This window comes from Chamaea fasciata, unplaced genomic scaffold, assembly GCF_029207755.1.
Source record: "Chamaea fasciata isolate MVZ Bird 193981 ecotype frontalis unplaced genomic scaffold, bChaFas1.0.hap1 SCAF_1, whole genome shotgun sequence".
Lineage (NCBI taxonomy): Eukaryota > Metazoa > Chordata > Aves > Passeriformes > Sylviidae > Chamaea > Chamaea fasciata.
In genome coordinates, this window is record NW_027094086.1 from 114,963,608 (window position 1) to 114,990,809 (window position 27,202).

A 27,202-nucleotide genomic window follows, 5' to 3' on the forward strand; every position below is an offset into this window, starting at 1 on the left:
TTACAAACAAAACAACATATAAAACTTCTTTTTTTTTATGTGGCTCTGAAAGAACTGAAAACACAAAGCTCAAAACACATAGTTTATAAAGGTTGCGTAACTTGCTATCTAAACTTATCTGACTAATCATGAAACCTGTGAGAGAGGCAGGTGGATTGTAACAGCGGATGAGTTGAAGGGCCACGATTCCTATACAAGGAAAGGGTTCAAATAATTGCTTGTTAGTCACAGAAAAACAATGCTGCAAGAAAACTGTATGAATAAATGAATGAGTGAACACTGGACTAATGAGCTACTTCCTCTGCTTGGTGGATGAGTTCTCAGGGGATGACGACTCATTTTCGTTACACTTGTGAACACAGTGCAGAGTTAACAGGGTCTTAGTTTCTGCCTGCTGCTCTATTGACACACAGCCTGGTGACAAGGCCTGGGACGTGAAGGGCTTGAGCACTGGACATAGCACCGATTGATTTCACAGCACCAAATGAGAACTGTCCTCCTGCTCTGGGTTTGAAGTGCAGCTGCTGCCTGGTGTTTCAGGGAAGCAGACTGATACCAGAGGCACAGGTGGTGCTATTCTGAGGAGCTGTAGGTTCATTCAGCCAGGTTTATACCTTGGGCACTGCCCCACACAGACTTGGCTGATGAGCCCTGAGGGATCCTGGCTAGCTGTAACCTCTTCTACCAGGTGTTCCTGTCACTGAGCAGCACCAGGGTACTAACAAGCCCCACTGAAAGCCAGCTTACTTGTCCTCTTCTTTTTTTAAAATTTCTCCTCTGTTGTATTTCCTTTTGATCTGCCTCCCTGTTCCTGTTTCCAAGGGAACTTCTCAACTTGCACATGGACAGCGAGCTTGGGTCCAGAGGCATTCCTTTGCTGCTCTTGTGCAAGGAGATACAGACGGCGGGGGTACCTGCCATTTGAGAGAGCAGTGTCAGCCAGTATTGGTCTTATCAAAGCCAGGCTTAATTTAATCACTCATCTGCTCTCTGATCTCCAGGATACCCCTGCTCTCCATTTCCCTGAATGATGGAGGGATGACAGTATTCAATGAGATTGAATGTCATCTTCATTACAATAAGAGCCTTTAATTATATCTTTGAACATCATTTGATACCAAAGAAAAGCATGCTCTCTTAATTTCAGGCAGTGACAAGGGGTCCAGAATAACTGGGTTCCAGTCCTGGCTTTGCCTCTTCTGGCCCATTAGGTAAGAGCAGGATAGCCACTGAATTAAAGGTTGTGTAAGCAGTGTAGCTCAGACACTTCCTAACTGTAGGGAGCGGGGCTCTGCAACCTAAACATTCTGTAATTATTAAATTGAAGCTGATTCAGAACCTTGACACATAGAGAACAACCTACAGGCTCTCCATCCTTTCATACAGCTTCACGTTTCAAACAATTACTTTAAAAGGATTGGATCAAAAAGTTGGTGGTTGCTCAAAGCCCCAGAAAAGAGCATCCAATTCAATTCCAAATTGGGTTTTTTTGCAGCTGCAGCCGTGTTTCTATCACTCTGAGTATTTTGGCTTGATAGTCTCCAAACTAGACTTGTGTCTGCTGGAAAAGAAAAGAGATGTACAAAAATATGGTGGGTTTTTTTTCCCAGCTTGGAAAGTGAGTAGATAATAGAGTAGGAAACAGGCTCTATTTTTAGAGCCTAGCTTTTTAATTCATTAGTTGTACAGAACTCTTCACAGGCAGCCACTTTTCTCTACTGGGTCAAGGCTAGTGAACAACGGCTGTATTACAAGGACAGAGATAAGTGAGAAAGTCGAGCTAGAACTCTCCTCCATCACCAATTACTTCATTCTAAGGCCCCCACAAAAATCACCAGTGAAACTCCATGACCTTGTGCTGCAAGGAAGGAGCCAACTGCCTCCTCCTCCAGCATCTGTGCCTTTCACAGGCATCATGCCAGTGTCCCTTTCCCAGCTGCCTCACAGAGATTCCCAATGCTTCTGAGACAAAGCAAGGAAACAATTACACTCGCTGCTGATTAGCGAGTCCCTACCTTTCAACCTAGCTAGTGTTGCCAAGTAATGAGCACTTCTATTAGCTATGTGGAAGGGAGTTGACTATTTGCTTATTTAAAGAACATCCTAAATCACAAAATCTCTTTTTACACATCCTACCCTTTGGGACAGAAATAGTGCCCTTGTCAGGTCCTCACCCTGTACCAAAAGCTGAGTGATTAGCTAATCTAGGCAGCTGACACCTAAGTGAAATCCAGACTAATAAAAGCTTATACTCAACTATTTTGAACAGCACTTAAAACCAGGCTGCACCAGGCTGGTACTGTACAGCCCCATTTCTCTGCAGTTTAACCGTGGTATTCGTTTTGTCTCGCCTAGAAGCCAGACAGCTCTTTTAATTACATCCAAAACACGCCTGCTCAGACTGAGAAATGATTAGTCCTGCAAAAAGAGCCAAGTAGATGGCTTGGAAAGAGATTACTAGATTCCTCTGTGTCTTAATAAATTTGCCTAGTGAAATTCCTGAAGCTTCCTCTTCCCTCCCCCTGCCCTCCTTCAGCTACAGCTTAATGACCCTGTTTCAGGCAGACCCTTGGTGTCTGGGGGGGGGGGGGAGGGGGGCTGAACTCAAGTTACAGCCTCTCACTAGGACTGTCTCAGGTGACTGGTTTCTACCACAATCTTAAGGAACACAGACTACTTGCAATCTCTTGAACTTGCACAACAGGTTCAGGAATCAAGTAGGAAGGGCAGAGATCACACAACCTCTCTCTAACCCTGACTTCCCCAACCAACCCTGAACAAAAATGTTTCTGCCCAATGTTTTTCCTTTTTAAAATTAAGACTTTAATAAAACATAATTTGTCTTTCTGCTTCACATAAATTCTGTACAGCAATGTCCCTTCAAGCCCAAAATCCTGTCTAAGAGCGTGAGACAGTTCCAGTGCAGACAGACACTAAGGCAATCTGACTTCTCCAAGACTTGGAACGAGCTGTACATACCCAGAACATCCTCTGAAGGCAACAGCATCTGTTTCAAATTCCTTCACTGGTCTAGATACCACACCCTTTCAGATGCACTGTCATCAGCAGTTTTCAATAAACTTCAGAGGGGATAGTATTTCCCCCCTTATTCTGAAGTTCAAAGAATTGCAGGACCACAAGGGCCAGCCTAAGGCAGGTCTCACTGAAGATACCTGCCACATGCTGCAAGGTTTGCATGCTGGCAAAGGACACAGCATTAATGCTGACTGCCCCATCACCTGCTGTCACCCTCCCCCATCGATGGCAGCTTAACAAACCCTAGTACAGCATCATCAATCTTGAAGTTGTTGCCTTAAAAAAAAAATCATAAATTTGGGTTGAAGGAACCTTAAAGATCATCTAGTTCCAAATCCCCTAACATGGGCAAGGACACCTTTTTCTAGACCAGGTTGCTCAAGCAGGCAGAAGAAATTCCAAAGGAATGGACACACTGGCCATACTGGCACTACCTACCTGAAGCTGGTAAGTCTACAAACCAGACAGATCAGCTTTATCTCTGCAATAACCCCTCCATGCTCAGGAGAGACTTCACTCATCAAATTTGCTCTGAGGAACTTTACTTTCTGTCCTACACCATCACAGCACTACCTTTCAAGAACACTGGTGATACTTCAAAGGAGAGGCTAAAAAATCTCCTTAGAAGTCTTTAGAGCAGATAGCTTTAACACTTTTTAACAGATTATTTTGCATTTTTCTTGTTTGAATCAAACTAAACATATCATCAAAGAATTGCCACCTTGAGCTCTTCTTCCTGGCTTTGAGAACATACTGCCAAAATGTCTCTTCTTCAGACCACCACCCTCCTGTAAGAACTTACAACTGGAGTATTAAGTGAATTTCTCAGTTGAAGGGAAAATCTTGACATGTTTTAAGTCCCAGGAAGAAAAAAAAGCATTCCACATATCAACCTGAAGTTCCAGGAAGACACAGATTCTTCTTGGGCCTTTAATCAACCTCTTTTCCTATGACTACCTAATGCATATAGTACAGAATCTGTGGGAGCTACTACAGGAACTGCATTTAATCTCTCAGCCTTTATGTGCAAACTGACTTCATGCTGAAAAGGTCACACTGTGATTTCACAAATAGTCTAAATACATTCATCTATAACTGTTATCCAAATGTGGTTATTCCTACCACCTAACCATGCAGAGTAAATCAGAATGCAGCTAACAGAGAGACGTTTTCTGTTCTAGTATCAAAAGAAGGTTTAAGGAACTGTCCAACCTTAGTCTTGACAGATGAAATAATACCTACTCTACAGTATTTTACTATTCAGCCTAAAACCTTATCATCCTTTGTGATGTGCCCACATTTTTAATACTGTGCACTGCAATGAAAAGAGCAACCTTTACTCTTCCACTCTGTGCTTAGACAGTGTTTGTAGCTGAGAGGCCCACAAGCTGGTTTGACACTGAGGAAGTACGAAAAAACAGAACTTAAAAAATAAAATAGCCATTAGTATTTGATCACCTATAAAAAAGAAACAAGCACTTTCAGTTTACATGTCATTGCATAGGATCAAAGCTGGCCTTCAGTTCAAGCACAGGACAAAGAGACCCCAACCTACAAACAGTGACTAAATAAACTCAGGCCAAGAGAAGAAAGAACGTGAGCTTTCAATACACACTGCACGCGTCCTTCCATGTTATCAAAAGTGAAACCCATCATGGAACTCTACACTCAGGGCCTACAATCTTCACGAGTATCAAATTTTCAAAAGCCTGTCAAAACACAGAAACACCTGAACTCCTGGAGAACTCTATGCTTATCCAAGAAGCAGCAGCAGCACAGTTAAATGTAACAACCTGCATGATCTTTATTAGGTGGCCAGGTTTACAAGCACTAACGGTAGCGGTGCAGCTGCAGGGTGTTGCGCCGTCTCCAGGCAGCGCGGCGCGAGCCGCCGATGGTGTGGTGGAACTTGTGGCCCTTGCCCAGCCCACGGCTCTTGCGCCCGGCTGACGTCAGCCCACGCATCTCTCTGTGCTTGTGGACTGGCTTGGTGATCCACTGGGTATCGGGGTTCCGCCTGATGGTCTTGTGGAAGGGATCGATCAGGATCACTTCAAAGAACTTGTAAGTGGAGTCTTCACCCACCCAATAAGAGTTCAAGACTCTCAGAGCCCCACAGTGACGGCCAGCACGTTCCTAGAGGAAAAAATAAATGCAACAGGCTGTAAAACCACGGGTGCAGGGCAGTCTTCGTGCAGAAAGATTACTAACTCAAACATAAAATTTCAGTTTTCCCTAGGACAACCTATTTTCCTGTAAACACACATCCCCTTCCAGCTGCAAAGGTGCAAGAAAAGTAACAGCTGAAAAGAATGCTGTGTTCCAAGGAAAAAAAAGGCTCTTTGGATTCCTGCATGAAACAGGTTTTAAAGACCATGAGCAGGAAGGTGCTTAGTTGACAAAAGAAAGAGCTCCGTGTACACAGAAGCACCCAGTCTGTAAATACACAACGCTAAAAATAACTTCAACATGAAGACTAAGAGCACGAGCTGCACTTGGGGTCACAGAAAAACCTTTTGTGGGAAGTTACGAAAGACTGATTAATTTGTGCATCCAAAGCTACAGGGAAGAAAGAAATTTCTGCAGAGAGTAAGCCTGTACTGGCAGGAGTAAAGGAATAGCTGATGTTACAAATCTTTGTACCACTGCTCGCATATTAGCGCTTGTTATTTCTATCCTCACTTGTGGTTAGGAAGACGCAATCTTAGTTTAGAAAACAAAACAAAGCAGAAAATAGAAATTATGCAACTCAATCTGCTTCTCCTGCCAAGAATGCTTCTTATTTAAAACACACTATATGTGTTTAATTGTAGGACTTTATCATCATCATGGGGAAGAGCATGAACCAATGCACCCCGTTCATCTTCTTCCCCAATGTGATCTTAACCTATTGCTACAGGCTTCCCTAAACAGCCCTTGACTATTTTTGCACATTCTAAACATATTTTACCTCGAATAACACTTTTTCAAGTCCTTTTATTCTAGTGTGAGAGCAACACCTGTATGAAATATTAGAACACCAATCACTCTTGACCAGCTTCTATTAAACTATGGAGCTCCAACTGAGGCTTTACATTTCTGCAATCTGAAAAATGTAAGTCTTCTGCAAAGACTGTGTCAGATTCAGAAAATTTCAAGCTAAAACTGAGTGCAAATAACCTCTTCCACAGTTGTCATAAGTGAGCATGTGATTAGCCATCAGGTATCTGGGAGGAACATATATGAAGAGAATGCCATGAGCACTGAAAACAGAATAAAATTTTTAATTCAAATTCATCACCTGTGTTTTTTTTAAATAAGCATGTCTCATTTATATTTTTCCCTGGAAAAAAACCCAACAAAATTCCACCATATTCAACTTGCAGAAGTCACTCAGCAATACTTTCAAAGTCCTGAGAACAGAAAAGTCTTCTGCTTCAAGATGGAAATGCAATGACACTCCCCCTTCTTCCGCAGTGTCTCATTTGAGAATGCAGCATGGTATTAACTCTAACCCACTGAAAAAGGGGTTTTTTTTTTGTAAAGGTGAGAACTCTATCTCTTCCAGACTACAACTGTGACAGCAACGAAGCTTACAAGATCTCATCAAATCAAAGTTTACACTTTGAGTATTTCAGTAACAAGATCTCACCTAAAAGTAAGTTAACCAGCAAGCTGTGTGCTTGTGAAGTACCGGTGTTTTATGAAGAAGCAGAAAGTCTCTGGCACGCTGCCTTCAACCCCTGCTTCAGCTAAGTGTGCTGGGCAGCACCACTACTATGCAAACAGGTGCTACAGGCTTTAAGACAGGAACTCACGTGTACTTTGTGAAAGGACCATCATCTACAGCGGGTGATCCACGTGCAGGGAGCACAGGAGTGGGATTTACTGACAACTCAGCCCATACAAGTTCTTATTTCTCATGCCTAGCTCTTTATTTTACCGTGGCTTGGACTAGTTTTGAGTTTTTCGTAACAAATATTTTGGCATTCTTTAGAAGTATGAACTTCACTAAACCACTCAAATGGTTCCCATAGAACCATTTTTAAAGTCTGAATAGTTTTTTCATTGTCTCAATAGAGCTTTCAAAGACATTCTGCTGCTTTCCTGCCACCATTATTCAAAATCTCACTAAAAACTTATTACCAAAGCAGCTGGTTTGGTTTTGTATTTATTGTCTCTGAATATTTTCACCTTTTACAGATTGAAACTTTGAAATTTGTGAGCAATAACCAAAACACTCACCTCTGCCACAGACTGAAGGCTCCGGGCAAACTTGAGCTGGTTAACACCATGATGCACAGGTTTGCCATAGGTCGCACCTTTCGGGACCGGGCGTTTGCGGCCACCACGGCGAACACGGACACGGTAGATAACATAACCTAGAACAAACAGCGACTCAGGAACTAGAACAATTCTAGTAGAAATTTTCATCCCTGTACTGCATTTCCAATCCCCCAAAATTGACATGAAATGCTGCAATACAAAGTCATTATACCAATTTTTACCAAAATTTACAACTCAAGGTGGACAGTACAAGATTTTTTTTTTATTTTCATTACAACTGGGTAAGGAAAGTGGTATCCTGACAAAATTGCTTTTTGTTTCCAAACCAGAGCTTATGGCACCTTTTCACTATCAAGTCCCAAACCAACTAAGATCAGCTACAGCTATATTGTAATACAATCATTAAAAACCTACCAAAAAAAACCCCCAGCAAAACCACTACCTGAACTGCACAATTCAGATGGCAGCACTCACAAGACACTGAAGCACAAGCCTTCCCCACACCCTGCCATCAACTGGTCACTGAGAAATGAGGAAACTAGATAAACAGTGACAGAAGTGTCATGTCTTAGCTTTTTATTTTGTGAATAAACATACTGGGTTTTAAACTGGATTTCCACAAGTTACACATGGATGGCCACTTTTCCCATTTCTTTCCCTGACCGGTAACTGTTTTTCAGTGACAGTACAAACTCCATCACCTCACCCAAGTGCATGCAGCTGTAATACAAAGTATGGCTTGGGCTGAAAGGAACCTCAAAAATCAGCCAGTTCCAACCCCTCTGCCATTGACAGGGCCACCTTCCACCAGACTAGTTTGCTTAGAGCTCCATAGAACATGACCTTGGATATTGCCAGGGATGGGGTATTCACAACTCCTCTGGGCAATCTATTCCAGTGCCTCACCACCCTCACAGTGAAGAGTTTTTTCCTAATATCTAATCTAAACCTACTCTTTCAGTTTGAAGCCATTTCCCCCTGTCCTGTCACTACATGCTCTTGTGCAAGTCTCTATCCAGATCTCTTGTAGCTCTTTTCGAGGTGCTAGGTCACAGTTCAGTCACCTGAAAAATGTCAAAGTAACACATGACAAAACTTGGGCAGAGAAAGGAAATCCACCAAACACAGGACACTAAAAACCCTGTTCGATTCTTTGGCACTAGCATCGCACAAGAACAAAAATTGAGGCCAAAGCCCACTTGATCTTCACCTGCCAGAAGAGCAAGAGAAGGCACAGATGCAAAATTAAGTGAAGTTAAGGTTTTAGGCTGCGGGCACTGCTACCAACTGAGGATATTTACGATATTCTGTTCATTTCATGCAGGACACTTCAGTTTATCACGAGACACTTCAATTTCAGATTTTGTCACTCTGCTGTCACTGAGGGAAGCCAATGTCACTCCATGATGAGGCAAAGGGACTCCACCTGTCCGTGCCATTACCTTGCTTGGCCTTGTATCCCAGCCTGCGGGCCTTGTCGGGGCGCGTGGGGCGCGGAGCGCGGTGCAGGGCCGACAGCTGCCGGTACTGCCAGCAGCGCACGCGCAGCAGGAACCGCATCACGTCCGACTGCTTCTTCCTCCACAGCTCCTGGATGTACTTGTAAGCACCCATGGCTGTCTACCTCCTGGATGGAGAGAGAGCTCAGTGAAAACAGTGCACCAGGAACAATTCCCAGCTCTTCCAACAGTGGCACTGCACCAAATCCCGCATGGAACAGCACTGTAAGACAGGGAGCTCTCATGCTTGCTCCTCTGTACCACTGACATTTGGGAACACGGATCACACCTGGCAGCCTTCAACATGACACCCAGCAGTCACCATTCCCAGCAATTTTCTTCCTTTCTACTTATTCTGAAGCGCTAAACTCCTCAACTGAGAAATTTTCAGACGTGTTATGTCTGATACTACCAAACCCAACAACTAACACCTGAAATGAGTTTTACATACAGATCTATCCAGAACCACAGGACTATGAGGAGTGTGGCCTTCATTGTTAATTCTGACTACAGTAAGGTTTTCATTCTAAGTGAAAGCTTAACAGTTCTATTAGTAAGTGGAAATTTCACAGCTGCTTAGGAAATGAACTGGACTGGGAGTTTTGCTTCCTTAGAGCTATTCACATGGTGCCTCCCACATCTCAGGAGAGTCAAGGCCTTCCTCTACATCCACTGAAACTGGGTTTTAGCTAAAACGGGGCATACTGACCATGTCACACTAAAAAAGAAGTGTAAGCTCAGTGCCCTACTGCTGCTGACATTTGTGCTGTGCTTCATAGATGCCCTGTGGGTTTTTTAAAGTTGTTTTTAAAAATCGTTTCTGCTGAGCACCATCAGGGGTAGTTTTCACTTCAGCAGAGCAAGGGCTTAACACAAAGTTCCTACAGGTCAAATTCTGTCTGTAAGAAAACAATGATTATTACAAACTCCCTCTTCTGAATATGTCTTAAAAGTTGAAGGCACTTAAAAAATCAAGTATTACTTTATTTTTTCATCATGTTTACTGCTGTTTTCCTAAAAACCTCTGAGGCCTTACACATCTGCAGCAATCAGCACGTGTACCTGAACTCCATCAAACCCCCACCCAACTCACCATCAGATACACGCAGCTCACTTTATTTACACTTGAAAACACGCCAAAAACAGTTCATGTGTGATTCTGGATACCCCTCTTTTTTTGAGACTCCCCAGCTATAGCTCATCCATTCCCATCCCCAGCCACCCCACCTTTTCACAGCCTAACGGCACAAAAAAGCCCCACGAACAAACCGCAGACCCGGAGCAAACCAGGCGCGCCGTCTGTCACCGACCCGCACCCGCTCTGGCTTGCCAGGGCCACTCTGGGCGCCCCGCTCCCCTCCCCGCCCCACCGTGGCGCAGCCCGCGGGCTCTTCTCCACCGGTCTCCCAGAGGCTCCGCGCCGCAGGAGCAGCCCCATCCCACCCGGAGCCGGGCGGGCGCGGCGGCGGGACGGGCGGATGGGCGCTCGAATCCCGGGATGGGCGCGGATTGAGGGAAAGGCCGCGCGCGGACCAGCCCTCACCTGATGGCGCCCAGCGACGGAAAGGAAAGGCCCTACTTCCCACAACCCCTCGGGCCACAACACACTTCCGGCGGCGGCAGCGGTGCCTCATGGGTAATGTAGTCCGGCGGGGGTGCGGGCCCCGCGTTCCTCCCCGCCCGGCCCGGCCCGGCCCCCCGCGCCCGCCAATGGGAGCCGGGGGCGGGGCCCGCGCGGGTCAATGGGGCCGGCCGGGACGCTCCGTCCAGGTGCGCGCTCGCGGCGGGAGGGCGGCCCCGAGGGCGCGCTCGGGGGCGGGGGCGCGCTCGGGGGCCGGGGCACTGGGGCACTGGGGCACGGCCCGCCCGGGGGCTGCCCCAGGGGCAGGGGTCTGGCGAGACGAGGCATCCTCTGACATACCCCCTCTCCCCAACCCCTATAAGAGCCCCAGGTCAGGGATTGGGGTGGGACTTTGTTTAAAATCACGAAAAGAAACCTTTCAAAAAAAAAAAATCTCGAAAAGAATAATAATTTTAAAATCGTAAGATTAGGAGGTGCGGCGAAGGGAGTTGGGTTTATTTAGTTTCGAGAAGAGGAGGCTCGGGGGGAACCTCATCCCTCTCTACAACTCCCTGAAAGAATGTAGTGAGCTGGGGGTTGGTCTCCTCTGCTGTGACCACAGTGAGGGGACCAGAGGAAATGGCCTTCAGCTGGGACAGGGGAGACTCAGATTAGATATTCCATACATTTTTTCTTTGTTAGGGAGGTCAGGCATTGGAATGTGTTGCCCAGGGAGGTTGTGGAGTCACCATCCCCAGAGGGGTTTAGAAAGTTTCTGAATCTGGTGCTGGATGATGTGGTTTGGAGGTTACAGTGGTAGTTCTGGGTTGATGTTTGGACTGGATGATCTGAAAGGTCTCTTCCAACCTAATGATTCTATTCTAAATAGTAAACGCTAAGGGAAAAAAAAAAAAAGAAAGAAAAAAGAAGAAAAAAAAAAGCCCTAAAAACTGTCCTTAAACTCTTTCAGTGGAGGGTAGGGAGAGGGCACCATGGAGTTTACCCACCGATGTGCTCCTGCATATGGCATGGCACAGGTTGGATGGACCATTGAGCGACCTGGTCTCATTGGTGGCATCCCTACCCGTGGCAGGGGCCTGGAAGGAGAGGATCTTTAAGCTGCCTTCCCACCCAAGGCATTCTATGATTCTATGAGTTGGGCTTTCCCAGCCTGCAAGTCCTTTCTGCCTCCCTACCAGCGGCTGCAGGATGACCTTTCTGTTTTTCGGCATATGCTTTTCAGAGAACCCTGGCTTGTGAAGTATTGCCTGGTTAAAGTGGAATTGAAGCAGGACAACGCCAGCCCCTCCTGGTCCAGAAAAGGTATTCTTCAGCTCTCTCTGTGGGAAATGGCTCCAAACAGCAAACTGAATCAGGGCCTGCTGCCCTGCCATGGCTCACTGGTAGAGGGAAGTGCCCCTAGCTGCTGGATGCCTCCCGCTAGAACCAACCCCTACCCATCAAAATGATTTAAAGCGGACCAAAACACCTGCTTCTGCATTTGCTTTCCTGCGTTTCTGCCTTTAATACTCCTGTTTCGTAACTCCTAGTCTGTAAAAGCTAGAAACTTTCTGTGAGCAGAATAAAAGGGAAGGAACCACCATTTTCTTGCATTTTCCAGAAGCCATCCTGGTACCATGAGATACCATCAAGCCCACTGCAAACCCAGGGAGCCCGGTAACACCACACACACACACACACACACCACGGTGCCCTGGGGGTGTGCATGCTCCAGCGCTCCCAGTCTCCCCAAACCTGACAGGACAAGTGTCGAGGCTGCAGGCAAGCATCAGCACCACTGGCAGCAGCCTAAAACCTGAAAAAATGGTGTGGGAGGAAACTGTAAAAATATCAGTCGCTGGCGAGCGCTGGGAGGGAGCTGTGCCCCCGCTGCTTCGTGCTTTGCTTTGCGCCTTCCGTGGGCTTGGCTCCCGCCGGGTGCCCATCCCCGTGCCAGGCTCACAGCCTCCTGTGTCTGCACAGGGCTCCGCTGCGGAACCGGCCCGTGGGAAACATGGGAAAGGGATACAAGGTGGTGGTTTGTGGAATGGCCTCAGTGGGAAAGACTGCGATTTTGGAGCAACTTCTCTATGGAAAGCATACTGTTGGTGAGACATTTTTACTTTTGGGGGGAGGTTGTTTCCTTTTCTAGCATTTTGTTCGGTGTGGGCCCCAAAACACCAATAAGGGAGGACTGCGAACTGCGCTGAGGTGAAGGAGGAAATTAATGTGGTTTTGTGGCATCTCTGGGGTATTCTTAAAATTCATACTCCCTTGCTTACAGATTTTTAAAAGAGTCTTGGAGAAGAACCCGTTCCATGGTGTTCCCAGTAATAAAACACAAGAATGTTTAAAAAGAAACAAACACTGAAAGCAGGTGATGTGCCTGCTGCGTATTTACAAAAGAAATATCTCAATGCTGTAGATGCCTGAAAAATAAATAGCTGTCACGTGGTAAGTGTAGACACTGTTTAGACTTTTGTTTCACCTTCTTAAAGCTTTATTTTGCTTGGTTTTGACTAACAGTTAATCAAAGCTCTGGAAAGAAAAACAGCTCAGCTTTAGGTTCCACGTTCTGTGCTGATTTTTGAAGGCCAAGTATCTCCACTCTCTAAGAAATCTTCATGGGGAAAACAGACTTGACAGAGGAACAGGGGATGCCTGATATTTGCTGTGCACAAAAGAAAGGGAACAAAGGCAAAGCCAGCACATATCCCTCTGTTTCCAAATTTGGGTTTGAAAGAAAGGGCAATGTTCATCAGGCTGACAAATTATTCCCACCTCACCTAGAAACAAGGGGTGGCACCTGGGCTTTGACAGAAGATGTTTTCTGAGCATTTTTTTCTTGAGCTGGTAAATTAGACATCAGGAGAAGTTGTTGGATAAACACAAGGATTTCTAGCATGGTGCTTTGCAGCACTGCACCTTTAAAATGTGTGGATGGGAGGAATTTGCTGGCAAAGCACGATACAGAGCTGCGTGCTAATACCCGTGTTTAAATGGAGGATTTCCTCTAATGTTGCAGCAACATCTGTTTCCAGCATCCTACCAAGAGCTAGGCACGTAGCCCTGTTTAGCTTTCAACGTGAAGGTTGCAAAGCTTTGCAGGCTGAAGGTTTTTCCCTTTGCTGCCGACCTGCCTCTCCTCTGTGCCGGGCTGAGTGACTGTCAGAGACACCCGAGCAGCGTGAGCAAGGCCACGTTACTTAAATCTTATTGCCTTGCATTAATTCCTGCCTCCTATTAGCAACCCAGGCAGGAAGGATATTTGGGTGTTGCTGATCAGAGGAGCTATTTATGGAGCCAGCCATGTACATGATTATACAACATCATGTACACTGGCTGACAGAACTGGAGGGAGGCCTCGTGCCTGGGGTTTAGCCGTGGGTGTCCCTCTGTCACTCCTGAATGCCCTGCTCCAGCTTGGCCATCGAGCAATGCATACCTCCCGTCCCCTGGCCCCCCTGCACCTAAAAAGATCATTTTTCCTTGCCTGCAGCTCTGCTCTTATTTTTTGGAGCTACTGGTAAGGTAAGGAACAGCTGATAGCGGATGGGGAGTGCAACGGAAGAAGGAAGAAGGTAGATTCCTGTTTTCTGTGATGTCAAATCGTATTCCTAAGACATTCAGAGAAAGGGGGCAAGTAGCAGAGTCAAGATCAAGATATGGAGAGCGTCATTACAGAGATGAGTGGCCACGGCCCAACAATTTTGATATCCCCTACACAGGCCATCAGGCACATTTGGGGGGATGGACCAACAAGCTGGGGCTTTTGGCGGTCCTGCTGAGTGGTCACCATCTTCCCTGCCTCTTCCTCAGCATGTAGGCAGTTGTGGAAGAGGTTGCCTGGAGTATGGGCTGGTGGAAATGGTTCCCAGAAGACCTTCAGCTACTGTCCCACTCTGTATTGATTTAACTCCTGAATTGTAGAGGCAGGATGCCATTGTGAGGATCTCACTACTCAAGGACAGGGTTTGAGGAATGGTGAGTTTTGACTATTAGCTGAGCTGCTTTAAACTGCACAATAGTGCTACCGTTGCAGGGGTGGCCCTTCCACACCTGAAACATGATTACAGCATCTTGATCCTCATTTCCTAAAGCTTGTGAGCTCCAGAAAGCTGACACGTACATCTTGGCTGCTGGCCGTTTTGGCCGGAGGCAAGAAGAGACTAGTGTGTTTGCTGAAAGCCTGTCTGTTCAGAGCCAACCAGCAAGGCAGCTCACCGGGCATGGCAACATGGACACAAGCTGTTCCAAAACCTGTGCTTCCTGACTGACGTCAGGAGCAGCTCTGTGGCCGCTCCAAGGGCCCAGGAGCCGTGGGGAGGATGGCCGAGCCAACACAGGGAGTCTTTCCGTTCTGATGGCAGGCACATCCTCCTCTCAGTGACAAGAGGCACACTAGACCTTGGTTTGAGGCTCAGAGCACAAGGACTGCTGCCATTCTCCAAGGTGTCGCAGCCACTGTCACGACGGTCTCCTCCTGGCTGTAGATCAGCCAGGAGTCTGTTACTGCTCACCTGCCTCCTGTTGACTTTCCTGTAAAAAGGATCTGGTGTCAGGGAAGTGATTAGAGTCCTTGGAGGACTTGGAGGAGCAGGTTTCACGCTGCTATGTAAAGCCCTTGGCTTTGAGTCCGTGCTCCTGGCTGTGTGCTTGGTGATGGTGCTGTAAACCCAGTTGCACGGTTTCTTTTCCTAGAAAAACATGCACCTCCAGGTCTCCCTGGCTTGTCATGGATGAAGTCCCTAAGTGCCACTGTTACTTACATGGTCAGCAGCTAACACTCTTGCAAAGGCACTAAGATTGCTTGAGGTCAAAGAGGAAAAAGTACTCAGGAAGGAGGAATAACCCAAAAAAGGACTCTCTGTGTCCCTGTAGCGTGTGAGCAATGATGTCTGGTATTGGATTTTGTGCTAGGCTTTAAACTGCAAGGGAGCTTGCCTTGTGTCCCAAGATGGGAAAGGACAGGACAAATAGATGAGAGATGCTCTCAGAGCCATGTAAAATAATGTAGCTATTGCATGGCAGATACTCTTGCCAAACTAATACAAGGAATTAGAAAAAAAAAAAATTGAAATGGGTGCAGCTTTAGCATTAAGTCCTGAAGGGACTGTATCACCATAGGTCAGGGCAAATAGTGTGTGTGCACTTGTGTATGTGGTACATATAGAGGTACAGCAGTGTGCCCAGGTGGCCAAGAAGGCTGATGGCAGCCTGGCCTGTATCAGCAATGGTGTCATCAGCAGGACCAGGCAGTGACTGTCCCCCTGTGCTCGGCACTGATGAGGCAGCACCTTGAATCCTGTGTTCAGTTTTGAGCTCCTCTCTACAAGAAAGGCATTGAGGGGCTGGAGTGGGTCCAGAGAAGGAAACTTAAGCTGGTGAAGGGGAGGGTCTGGTGCACTACTGTGATGAGGAGCAGCTGTAGGGAGCTGGGTTTGTTCAGCCTGGAGAAAAGGAGGCTCCAAAGGGGGACCTTATTGCTCTCTGCAGATACCTGACACAAGGGTGTAGCTGGGGGGGGGGGGGGGGGGGAGGGGTCTGTCTCTTCTCCCATGTAACAAAGAACAGGACGAGGAAATGGCCTCAAATTGTGTCAGGGGAGGTTTAGATTGGATATTAGGAAAAAGTCTTCACTAGAAGGATATTCAGGCGTTGGAACAGGCTGCCCAGGGAAGTGGTGGAATCACCATTCCTGGAAGTGTTCAAAAACCACGTAAATGTGGCTTTTGGGGACATGATTGAGTGGTAGGCTTGGCAGTGCTGATTGAACAGTTTGACTCGATGATCTTAGAAATCTTTTTCAGGCTTAACTATCCTGTGATTCTGTGATTGCCTGCTTCCTGGGATGATCTCTCTCTTTGTGACTTAAGTGTTTGTCCAAATCCTCCACCTTCTCTTGCTGTCCTGAAGGGAGTCAGTCTTATCTCCTCAGTCATGAAAAGCGTCCTTGACTGGCAGCAGCAGATTGTCCCACTAAGTACCTGTGATACCTGGCACTGCTTAGCCTGACGTCCCTTGACCAGGCTATCAGGAGACTTGCTGGTTCAGCTTTGGCACAGGACATGTCTGTAAAGAGGATGGATATTTTTCCTTAAACAGTGTTCAATTTCCTGTTCAGTGATGATGCAGAAAGAAGTCTTCCTTCTGCCTTTTAAATATTTCTGGCCTCTCAGCCTGTACTAAAACTTATCAGCTCAACAGGAGGAGATGAGAACTCCCTTGAAGAAAACTTACCTCTGCCTCCTGGCTGTATAAATAGCTGGTATGGTCAGGTTATTCACATCCTCTTACTAGTTAGGAGTGAAAACATCATGTATTACTGTAGTAGAAGCCATAATGAGAGAAATTGCCTCATTTGTTCCAGCTGGAGGGATTTGGGGTTTTGGCTTACACACTTTGGATGTGGAGGCTAATTAACCAAATTATGCATTCATAGAATCATAGAATGGCTTGTGTTGGAAGGGACCTTAAAAATCATCTCTTTCCAAACCCCTTGCTATGGGCAGAGACACCTTTTTACATCTTCACTTCTTAAATTAAAACTACCTGGTAACAGAGATGCAGTCAGCTTTGCATTTTAGAAACAGATGAAAATGGAACTAAATGTATATATCTGAGGGTTACAACCTGGCTATTTGTTGGTAGGACCAGTACTTCCCTAGCAGCTAAATCTAAATGGATCAGCTGCTCTTGAGGTTTGTCCAGCTCTTTCCCAAGTCAGGGATCCTCTGGTACACTGTCTTTTGAGATCTAAATAAGAAAAAACTGTTATTCTGCAGTTTACAAACATAAGGAATAGCAGGTTTTAGGAGCTCTTTGCTGAATTCCTTTGGAAAAAGGGAAAAGAGATTACACGGGAGATCTTCAAAAGTACTCATAAAGACACAAAATTTGTACTGCATTAATGTTCAAGATCCAGCTGGGAACTTTTGAAACTCCATCCCTCTTGAAATTTTGATTTACTTAGGTAGTTGCAGTCTATCTGCTATGCCTAGCCTGAGTGTGCAGTATTCATTAGTATATTGAGCCTTTTCTTTTCCTCATTGGGAAGCCACAAGGGGTTGGAACAACACCCTTTTTATGACTGAGACTTCCCATTGCAGTTCCTCTGTGGCAGCAGTCAGTAAAAAAGAAAGACCTTTCTGCCCCTCCTGAGATTTGCACCAGCTAAGTCGGTGCTAGAGAGTGGCATCACTTCTGCCTATCCCTCCTTTCCCTCTCCAACTGTTTTATATCTTTAGTTTTCAAAGGAAGCATGATGTTGTGCACTATCCTTTTAGTTCCCCTTCATTCCCCTAACTTCTGAACCTGAAAGCTGGCCCACTGCAGTGCTCTGCTCCATGGAAAAGCTACTCAAGCTGGCAGCAGTCTGCGGGAGAGTAACTTCCCAGCACAAGCTGCTCTTGCCCACCCAGGGTGAGATGGTGGGGATGCCAGGGAAGGGAAGGAGAATCAGGATTTTTGTGGCAAGGAGGATGGGATGGTGCCAGCACCTTTCTAGGACACTGACTAGCATTGCTTCTCTTACAACAACTTTCCTGACCCATGTCCGAATGGAAACCTAGGAAGTGTTTGAATGGGATCATTGTCAGCAAGATGTGGCTGGTACATGGTCTGGGCTTTAGGAGCAGGGCCTAGAATAAGGTGTCACAGGTATTTCTAAAAATTAGTTATGTTTACTTGGGAAACTACTTGCATATACTCCCTCCCCCAGTGCATGTAGGTGAAATTTCACCTCTGGAATCTGATACTGGTGCATAAATTTCAACTCCCTCCTAAGTGCTCCTCCTATTTCACATCAAAATTTGTTGCTCTATTCTGTTAAGTCCCAGGTCTTAAATTTTCCTCTTGGTTTTTAAATAGGATGTTAAAAGTCAAACTTTTCACTGTTGCTTTTAATGCCATTAGGAAGAGATTGTCACAGGATAATGTGGATATATTAGAGTCTGTTGAATTACAGGGTAGCATTTAGAGGATGAAAAACTGTTCAATATTCTTTGTTGCTTTTTATAAAGAAAACGTAGGTACTTATGGTTCCTTCCTTCTTGCCAAAGCCATGTTTACTGATGCCCAAGTTATTTCCTTGACCTGTCTGTACAATGCAACGAGGCAGAGCAAGAATATAGTGCTGTGTCTAAGCAACAGTGCTATATCCAGAAAGGGCTTTGTTACTACCTCAGTCTTTAAAAATGCCCCTTTAACACATTCTACAATCATACAGGATGCATTTGTGCTTCCTCTTTTTATTAACCTTTGCTTTGTCCTTCTGTTCTTGGTTTTGCTCCCACACATTAGTGTGGCTATATTTGGAGGCAAGATAAATTAAATCTTTGGAAACCTAATAAGAGTTTGATCTATGAAGACTGCACAGAGAGGGGCAAAAAGAACAGCTTGTGCCACTTTCCTGCGCAGGAATGCTGCATACATCACGGGAAACCATCTGCGTGGGTGGAATGCTTTAGCTTGTTTGTCAATGTGAAATGTTTTGAATAGTGTCATTGAACATAGCAAAATCCTTATTTTCATAGGCCAGATAATCCCCTGTGTTTTCTTAAACAATACACTAAAATGGTCCCTTTTTGGCAGACAAAGACAATAAAGCAGGACTCATTGTAGTCCTGCAACAGCAAACAATTGTATGTAGGAGTGCAGTGAAGGCAAAAACGTGGGTTGCAGAGGGCTTAGATGAATACTTAAAACCAACTCTGAAAGTGGCCCAGCTACACTATACATAGATTGTTTTGACCTGTAAGCTTATGCACCTGCATCCAGGAGGAACACAAAGCTAAGGTGATTTATGTGTTTTCAGGTTTGGCCTAGGAAAAAGAATTTTAATTAGTTCAAAGCAAGCTGCCTTGAATTAACTCACATTTACTGTGTGGAGAGGAGGAGGGATGGAGGGCAAGAATGCAGATAGTCAGGGTGAAATAGGTGATACAGATATGAAAGCTTGTTACCTTGTGCACGCTCTTTTGCCTTGCAGTAAGTGAACTTGTTCCTATTAGCAAACCCGAGTAGTTTTAAATCCCTAGGGGGTGGAAAAAAGCTCACTGTGTATTTGAATAAATATAGTATGCAATTTTGTTTGCCTGCAAAAACCCCCTTCTCTTTCTGACTTTATTTCACCTGTTGGTTAGTTGTACCACCAACAGACATTAATGTCCAGAATTATTCATTTGGCTCCTGCTTCTGCAGTATGATCCGGCTCATTATGAGGCAAAAACGTAGGCTTAAGATGTTACTACTTGACTATCTGGTAGTCCCTGGCTGTTGCTCCAAAAGGGTATGTTTGGGCAGGCTCGTTTTGCAGCACATTTGGCGCAGAACTGGTAAAACTGGGTGGTTGGAGTTTGGAAAATCTGGGAGGAGAGCATATATCTTATCCTATTCTGAACGTTCATGTTGTATAGATTAATTTTACAGACATAATCATGTGCTTACATATTAATGTATTCACTGTGTCACTATTGGAAATAGCTAGTGCAGTCATCTATGAATACAGTCCTCCGTGGAGATGCCAGGCAAGGTCAAGGCCTGGTCAAGTCACTCTGTAAAACACGCACTGAAAGTGTATTACTGTGGGGCAAAATTCTGCTGCACTGCAAAGAATTCTTACAGTGAGGCTGTACTTACTGCAGTGGAACATTCCTGCTTGTTTTCAAACAGGCTTAGAGGAGGGTGCCACGATGGAAGATGTGTATTTGGCATCGGTGGAGACAGACCGAGGCGTGAAGGAACAGTTGCGGCTTTATGACACCAGGGGTCTGCAGGAGGGCGTGGAATTGCCCAAACACTATTTCTCTGTGGCTGACGGCTTCGTTCTGGTGTACGCCGTGACCAGCCTCGAGGCGTTCCAAAGAGTCGAACTGCTCAAAAAGGAGATCGACGTCTTCAGGGACAAAAAGGAGGTAAACGCATGGTTGGCTAAATGCTGTATCAGTGATCGGAAGTTAAGGTCGAAAAGCCCAGCTTTTGTTTCTGTAAACATCGTCGTGTACAAAGGAAAATGAATGTGCCCACGGCCTTGGGCAATCCAGCAAAAAGGAGGCGTTCACCTGCCAGGGAAGCTTAATCCACATGCCATAAAGGTCATGCCAAAGAACGTTTTTTGGGTTTTTTTTTCCCTCCTTATTTCCTCTACTAGAGCTAAAATTCAGTCAGCTGAATGCACCGGCCAGGACACTTATGACTAATAAAACATATGGTCTACAGCAGTGCAACTCATGTTTTTCTAGATATTGAACAGGGGAAGTCAAGTGCATAGAATAATATAACGAAGGGCATTATCTTTGTTTGTTTTGTATTCATGTACTTGATGGCTTACAAACTAGTGTAATTGACAATGGGTCTCCCAGACATTAGTCAATTGGCAAAGCAGCTTTAATGTATTTTAACAACCATATTGAATCAATTCAATTGTGTGAAATGACTGCTCTATTTTCCCTTAGAAAGCAGCAAGTGTTTTCAGCTGACAGTGTTCCAGCTTAGCTAAACAAATATAACTTGCATGTGGCATTAGCATTACGGCTTTTCCTACAGTATCTATATTCTGGAGTGGTTTTCCCTGTTAAATGTCTTTAGCCTACAGCTTTCAAAATGCCTGTTTTATGCTGTTTGAAAGGAAAAAAAAATGCATGAAGAATTAATTGGATAATGGTAGGGAGAGACTTTGCAAAAATGTAACTTGTTTTGTACTGACAGCACACAGGGTGGTGGAGGAAGGCAGGCCCAAGTCTGACGGCAGACGAATGTGCAGTCACAGGAGAGGTATGTTAGGTGGTAGGGCTGGTGTGAGCTGCAGCCTGTCACGTATATCAGGGATACAGGAGTCAAGCATAACTCCCTGCAGGGCAAGGAAAGGTGGACAAGCAGGAAATTTTTCCCAGGCACTGTTTTGTGATGTCCCTGATTTGGTACTATGCAGCATGTTGTAATGCAGAGAGGGAGTCACAGCCCTAACAGGATCTGAGTCCTGCTTGTCTGTGTTACCTGTCAGAACTCTTCTCTCTCATTGCATGCAGGTATTTTAGAAAACAGCCAACTTGCTTATCCTTTTGGAGAGCTTAAAATTGTGATTTTGACTGAAGATAGTTTAAAAAGTGACCACAGTAGGATGGATAAAACCATTTTTGTTCCTGTGATTTGCATAAAAAATAGGCTTTAAGGTGTACAAGGTAAGATCAAGAGTTCACCTTAAGGTAAACTGTTAATCAGCAAATTAATGATTCTATGACTTAAAGTCTGGGTTCTGCTAGAATGAATTCTTTACTGAATTGGGGATGTATCTCCACAAATGGTGCTTCTGAGCTGGCAGAACTTCAACTCGTTGAATGGCATAGTCTCCTGTTGTGTGGCAGATGACAGAAAGCCCTGATGGCTGGTTCCTTGCCTCTGCTGGCTGTGGGGGCTCTCCAGCACGCACCTTAAAGCCTAGCCAAATTTTATACTAAATAGAGGTTTTGTTCTATTATACGGACAGAGCTTTGCCATAGTTACAATTCAGCTGGAGCATGCGGTAAATACACATGAAGATTATAGCTTCTTTCAAAGCCCTCACAGAGGGGGAAAAAAACCCTAAGCAGCATTTTTCCAAACACCCTAGACTGCTGTAGAAAAGAAAGGAAGCCTCAGACCTCACGGGAACAGGACAAACATCTCTTACTGGAAAGAAGCATAAGGCATTTTGGAGTTAGCCTGATGAACAGGAAAGAGCAAGCAGGTGTGGCCACAGCAAACCCACAAATCATCAGCAAGAGAGGACTTTATCACTTGATCTTTGTCAAACCACTAGTGCAGAGATAAAAACAGTTTGACTAAGGACCTTGAACTAAAAATGTAGTCATGGTTTCCCCAAAGAGCTGGTGTTGATAAAACATTTTTAGAGAACAGTTAACTTAAAATAAGGAGGAGCAGTAGCTTCACGCGGCCAGGACTGCCTTTGGCACTTCCTAGAGCTGAAGCACTGGGAAGGCTTCATGTACTTACTGAGCTCAGCCACCCTGGACTATCTGGATGATACACAAGTCTCTTGATGGATCCTTACAACTGCAGATCTGAGTTGACACTGCTCTCCTTAGCTAACCAGCCGCTCCTGAAACTGCTCCCCCGAGAACGCTGCTGGTACTTATCTGCCCCTTTCAGCAGACTGTCCCCTTCAGTTCTTTGTGCGGCTCTTGGTGCTTGGGGCAGGGCAGCCGGCAGGGCTGGGCTGGGAGAGGGGCCCCGTAGCCCAGCCTGCCCGGGCTGCTGGCATGGTTGGCTTTATTTATATCGCGGGATGCGGCTTGGGAAAGAAACAAACAGGGCAAAATCCACCACTGTGGGATCCAGGCTTTCTCTGCTGCTGTGCATTTTTTCATCTCTCAAGCATCTGCTGCTGTGACCTACTCGGATGTCATGCTCTTATCGTTTGTCTAGGGCAGCTCAATTGCCAAGTAAGTGGAGAATAGGGCTGTTTAACTTTGGATCTCTTGGGTATTGTTTCCCTTCAAGCAATCATTGAGGGCGGGGAGTGGGGTGGTGAGAAGGGGAAGTCCTGCATATCCTATGATTAAAACAAGCTTCCAACCTATAAGTAGATGAGGCTAATTCAAATCCCAGACCCTGATCTTCTGAACTACATGCAACGTACCTTGTGCCAGTGCTAAGTTACAGAAAAGTCTGAACTGTGTTCTTTTTTCCTTGCTGTTTAAAAGGATTGTGACTGGTGGATGATTTTAGTATAAAGCTCACCCTCTTGTTTGGTTTGTAGGTTGCAGTTATTGTCTTGGGAAACAAAACTGATCTCCTGGACCAAAGGCAAGTGGAAACAGAAGCAGCACAGCAATGGGCAAGAGCTGAGAAAGTGAGACTGTGGGAAGTGACTGTAACAGATCGGAAAACACTCCTTGAACCCTTCACCTTCTTAGCTAGCAAACTGTCCCAGTCCCAGAACAAATCAACATTTCCCTTGCCTGGAAGGAAGAGCAAGGGGAATAACTGTGAAAACTAGAGTAGCTTTGCATTGTCTCCTGCTGCCAGGTCACAGTCTAAGTCCTTTTTGTGCTATTTGCTCCTTGCAGTTTCACTTAAAGCAATAATATCATTCAGCAATAAAATCAGCAAGCTTATAGCTAAGAGGTATCCTTCCTTCTCATAGACTTGGCTTGAAAAAGCCGCTGGTGGTAAAAGCACTTTATGAGAGCAGTTATTTTGCAGCCAGGGTTATGGAGGAGGAAGGGATAGACAGATACCTCTTTAGCAGGGCTTTTACTGTGCCTGGATACAGCCATGTTGAGGGACAAATCAACAAGCTTACCAGTATATAATCCCCCTGCAGATCTATAGCCTGTAGTCACAAAAAGTATTAGCTGCAATAAAGTATTCAATTTGAGAAGGTGATATATTTGAAATGGGAACAGTTCTTTTACCTTGACCTTAAACCAGGCCACAGGACTTTTTGATGCTGCAAGAGGCTGACACCAGTGTCTTGCTGTAGGAGAAGGGTATGGAGCAGAAGGAACAATTACCAGATTTAGCCACTGATGTTTTGCTAGTGTCTGGAAGGAAAAAAATCCCCAACAAAATCATTAAAAAACCACCACCCCCATCTTTTGGGAAATACCCCAGCATGAACCTTGTCAACAAAGTCTAGTAAGCAGTGTTTTCAGGTCAAGAATTCATTTGTAGAAACCAGAAAAGCTCTCAGAGCACTCATTGATTGAACAACAACCACCTAAGGACAACATAGCTGTGGGTTTGTTCCAGCCTGTCCACTACAAATCAGTCACATTCCCATAGGTGGTAATTTTACTGGGAATTATATGGATTGATTTTGTATGCAGGAGGTATTGCTGGGCTCTGCTTAGGGCATGCTTACCTGGCTGCTCAGGCAAGCTGCAACAATCCACCTTCCCTAGGCCAGATAACAACCGGTACAAAGTGCTGTGTGACTCTGCAGGTGGGGGCTAAGGAGGGTAGGAGGCTGCCTTTTTTGAGACATCCCTATGACAAATGCCCAGAAATACCTGTACATGGTCTGGCTGCAGGAGCACAACTGCATGTGCTGTGTTTGACTCAACAGTGGCAAACCTGTGTGCTGCAGGAATCTGCTGTCTCAGGCCAGCCTGGCAGTAAACTGAACAAAAGGGGATGTATAGAGCGACAGAATGAGCAACTTTTCCCAGAGACAGGGGCCAGTTTTTGGCATCTAACAACCTGTACTAATTGATGCCAGCTTTTCTTTATATTTGAAGGCAAGAGCAGGGAGATGGAGTGAAGTACCCAGCCTTTTCCACTAAATTAATCCTCTTTTGAACAAATACTGAGAATTTCACTGTGAATCAGCAAAACCACAAGCAATATTTGCACTGTCATATCATAACTGCTAAATAGTGTGCTTAATGATCACAATTAAGCTCATAGTATTGCTCTTCCTGAATACTGATTAATAAAGCCTGTCAGCATTACCAAAGTCTGTCAGCATTATTAATGTCAGAGCAGCAGTACACTTCACTGAAAATTAGGCAGGAATCCCTGCCATTATAATGAAGGTAGACGAAACTCTTTATGTGCTTTGCTCAATATAGTTTGAATTGCTGTGGCCAAGGGGTAAGATAAGAGAGCAATTATGAATGAGCAAGCTCTTGTAATGCCCTGCTAGGAACATACAATTTTTTCCATTGCAACACTGTGGCTGAGTAAGCACTATAGCACGACCTCCCCCCACCTGGCCAGTAATAGTCATTGTCCCCAGCAATGCTGCAGCATGACACTCCCTCCTCACTCATTTCCTACTGAACACAAGTGTACTCCAGGCTTCTCCCTACCCAGAAGATTCCGTATCTGCCTGCATGCTTGGGAAGTGGAGGTGACTTCAGAGCAGCAGTGGTTCACCTCCTTGCTGCAACCTCTTCCCAAGGAACAGCTCATGTTCCTCTTCTTCGGCTCTGCAGAACCCTTCTTCTGGAAGGGACTTGAATCAGCCTTGGATCAATCAAAATAAATGAAGATGTCTACTAACACCACATCACTAAAGCTGACCCTTGAGCCAAGGGAGTGCAGGTTGACAAGTCAGAATGAACTTAAAATCCCTGGAGCTGGAAAGAATGGGGGTGACTGGTTCCTGTCCATCTCTGCATGCTGCAGACTCGGTGCCAATTCTTCTGCCAAGACTGATGTCACCTGTAGGCTGCCAGAGCTGTGCAGGACAAGTGTAGCTTGCTCACTCGGTCCGCTGGACTCCCAGGACTTGACAATGTTTCAAGGCAAGAGAAACAGATCTTCTAAATGACTTGGCCATTTTTCCAAACAGGCTACATAAAGGCAAACACATTTTCTTTGATTTGGCTAAATTTAGAGTTTAGAACATTTGAGGCATTCAGATAAAAAAAAAAAAATCATCACCCACTGTTTTTGTTCATAAACTTATTCTGATGTTTTTTCTAAGTATTAGTGTTTTACTGACAAGTGATGGAAAATCTAGTGTCTCATCTGCAAATGATATGCACACAATGGCTGGTACTGAGTAAAAATGAAACTTGCTGTAGTAGAGTTTTACATAGGGTTAGTAAGCAAAGTACAGAGTATAACATAGTAACTAATGGGCAGAACATGTCTTTTGTTCTTACTGTTCCATTGACTCAAACCCTGTTCTAGGTCACTGGGATCACTTACCTTTTGCAAAACTAGAGTCCCTTCACAAGATAATGGAGAAAAAATTATTATAAAGAAGAAAAACAAATTAGTAAATGAAACCATCTTTCTCTGTCCCTCTAACGTCTCTACCCTGCTGAATAAACACTGTACAAATCAGTCAACCCACCAGTTACAACAGTTAATTTGACATGTCCTGGTGGCACAAAGCAAAATGCTGGCAAAAACCTACTGAGATTAAACCATTTACTCTTTACTCAGTAGAGGAGAGGGAAAGATTACCAGAGATGCTCCTAGTGTGATGTAGCTATATACCAAACAGGCAAACAGCTGAGGGAGCTCATACAGCAAAACATGCACTGTGTCAAATGACAGAAGTTCAGCCGATGAGGGTAAGGTGCTACTACCCACAGCCACCCAGCAAAGGAAAGGAGACCTCTAATTAACAGATTACTTTGGACCAAGTTAGATTTGCTCTGTATCTAAATAGGGAGAGAAGTATGTAAATGAAATGCATACAGAATTTATTTTAAAGTACCAAACCAAATCCGAGAGCAATGACCACCCAGCACTTGCAAGAATGTCACAAGGTGAAGCACTCGCCATGTGAAAATGAATCTGTGCTTCCGGCCTTTACCTTAAGGGAGTGGTCAGACATGCCATATCCACAACTAATTGCCCTCTTGCTACACACCTCAATGTAAACACTCTATCTCTAGGAGATAATCTTTATAGGTAGTTAAAGGATCTGCGGATACTCGGATACTCCTTTACGGTGTTGTCTGCTACCTTACCAGGACATGATTCCTTCTCTTCCAAGTGTGAATAGACCACTCCATCAGAAAAGCATCATCGAGACATTCTTTTCTTCCTTTTACTTCCTGCCTCTTTCCCTTCCAGATAGCTTACACTTTTCTGGTTGTACTTTCAAACAACATGCCAGTCCTGCAGAGGCAAGGCTGTGAAAACTTAAGCTAAAATGTAACTATCATGGAATCTGTGGGAAGTTACCTCCTCATGGCCAGGTTCCTGCACAACACTTAGTGAATGGTTGTGAAGCCTTATGCTCTCATTCATTGTATGGTTGCCTAGAACTGTCTTCCTAAAATAGCAGCAGTCACTGCACTCACCTGCAGATCTCCCTTGTCCTTAACCACAGCATAAATCCTCCAAAGCATACAGAGACACCATTCTGGCAAAA

The 27,202-nt window shown here is 45.1% G+C and overlaps 2 protein-coding genes across 2 annotated transcripts; one reads left to right on the plus strand and one right to left on the minus strand.

Annotated features, from left to right (window-relative positions):
- Window positions 1-4,815: 4,815 nt before the first annotated feature.
- RPL15 (ribosomal protein L15) lies at window positions 4,816-10,431 on the minus strand. The gene is made up of 4 exons (XM_066194431.1): window positions 10,345-10,431; window positions 8,745-8,929; window positions 7,261-7,397; window positions 4,816-5,172 (listed from the first exon to the last, which is right to left on the minus strand). The coding sequence occupies exons 2-4, from the start codon at window positions 8,914-8,916 to the stop codon at window positions 4,867-4,869; spliced, it is 615 nt and encodes a 204-aa protein (XP_066050528.1). The 5' UTR covers window positions 8,917-8,929; window positions 10,345-10,431; the 3' UTR covers window positions 4,816-4,866.
- An 80-nt stretch (window positions 10,432-10,511) lies between these two features.
- NKIRAS1 (NFKB inhibitor interacting Ras like 1) lies at window positions 10,512-27,128 on the plus strand. Its single transcript, XM_066194511.1, has 5 exons — window positions 10,512-10,571; window positions 11,606-11,685; window positions 12,346-12,470; window positions 20,035-20,276; window positions 23,120-27,128. Exons 3-5 carry the CDS (start codon window positions 12,377-12,379, stop codon window positions 23,357-23,359), a joined length of 576 nt encoding a protein of 191 aa, XP_066050608.1. The 5' UTR covers window positions 10,512-10,571; window positions 11,606-11,685; window positions 12,346-12,376; the 3' UTR covers window positions 23,360-27,128.
- The last annotated feature ends 74 nt before the right edge of the window (window positions 27,129-27,202 follow it).

What these genes read in the sequence shown, in the direction of transcription:
- RPL15 (XM_066194431.1), bottom strand. Translation starts at nt 8,916, where the DNA reads ATGGGTGCTTACAAGTACATCCAGGAGCTGTGGAGGAAGAAGCAGTCG. An exon ending in GGGATACAAGGCCAAGCAAG is followed by an intron (nt 7,398 to 8,744) that starts GTAATGGCACGG and finishes TGTTTGTTCTAG; the next exon opens with GTTATGTTATCTACCGTGTC. An exon ending in GCCTTCAGTCTGTGGCAGAG is followed by an intron (nt 5,173 to 7,260) that starts GTGAGTGTTTTG and finishes TTTTTCCTCTAG; the next exon opens with GAACGTGCTGGCCGTCACTG.
- NKIRAS1 (XM_066194511.1), top strand. Translation starts at nt 12,377, where the DNA reads ATGGGAAAGGGATACAAGGTGGTGGTTTGTGGAATGGCCTCAGTGGGA. An exon ending in CTATGGAAAGCATACTGTTG is followed by an intron (nt 12,471 to 20,034) that starts GTGAGACATTTT and finishes GTTTTCAAACAG; the next exon opens with GCTTAGAGGAGGGTGCCACG. An exon ending in TCTTCAGGGACAAAAAGGAG is followed by an intron (nt 20,277 to 23,119) that starts GTAAACGCATGG and finishes TTTGGTTTGTAG; the next exon opens with GTTGCAGTTATTGTCTTGGG.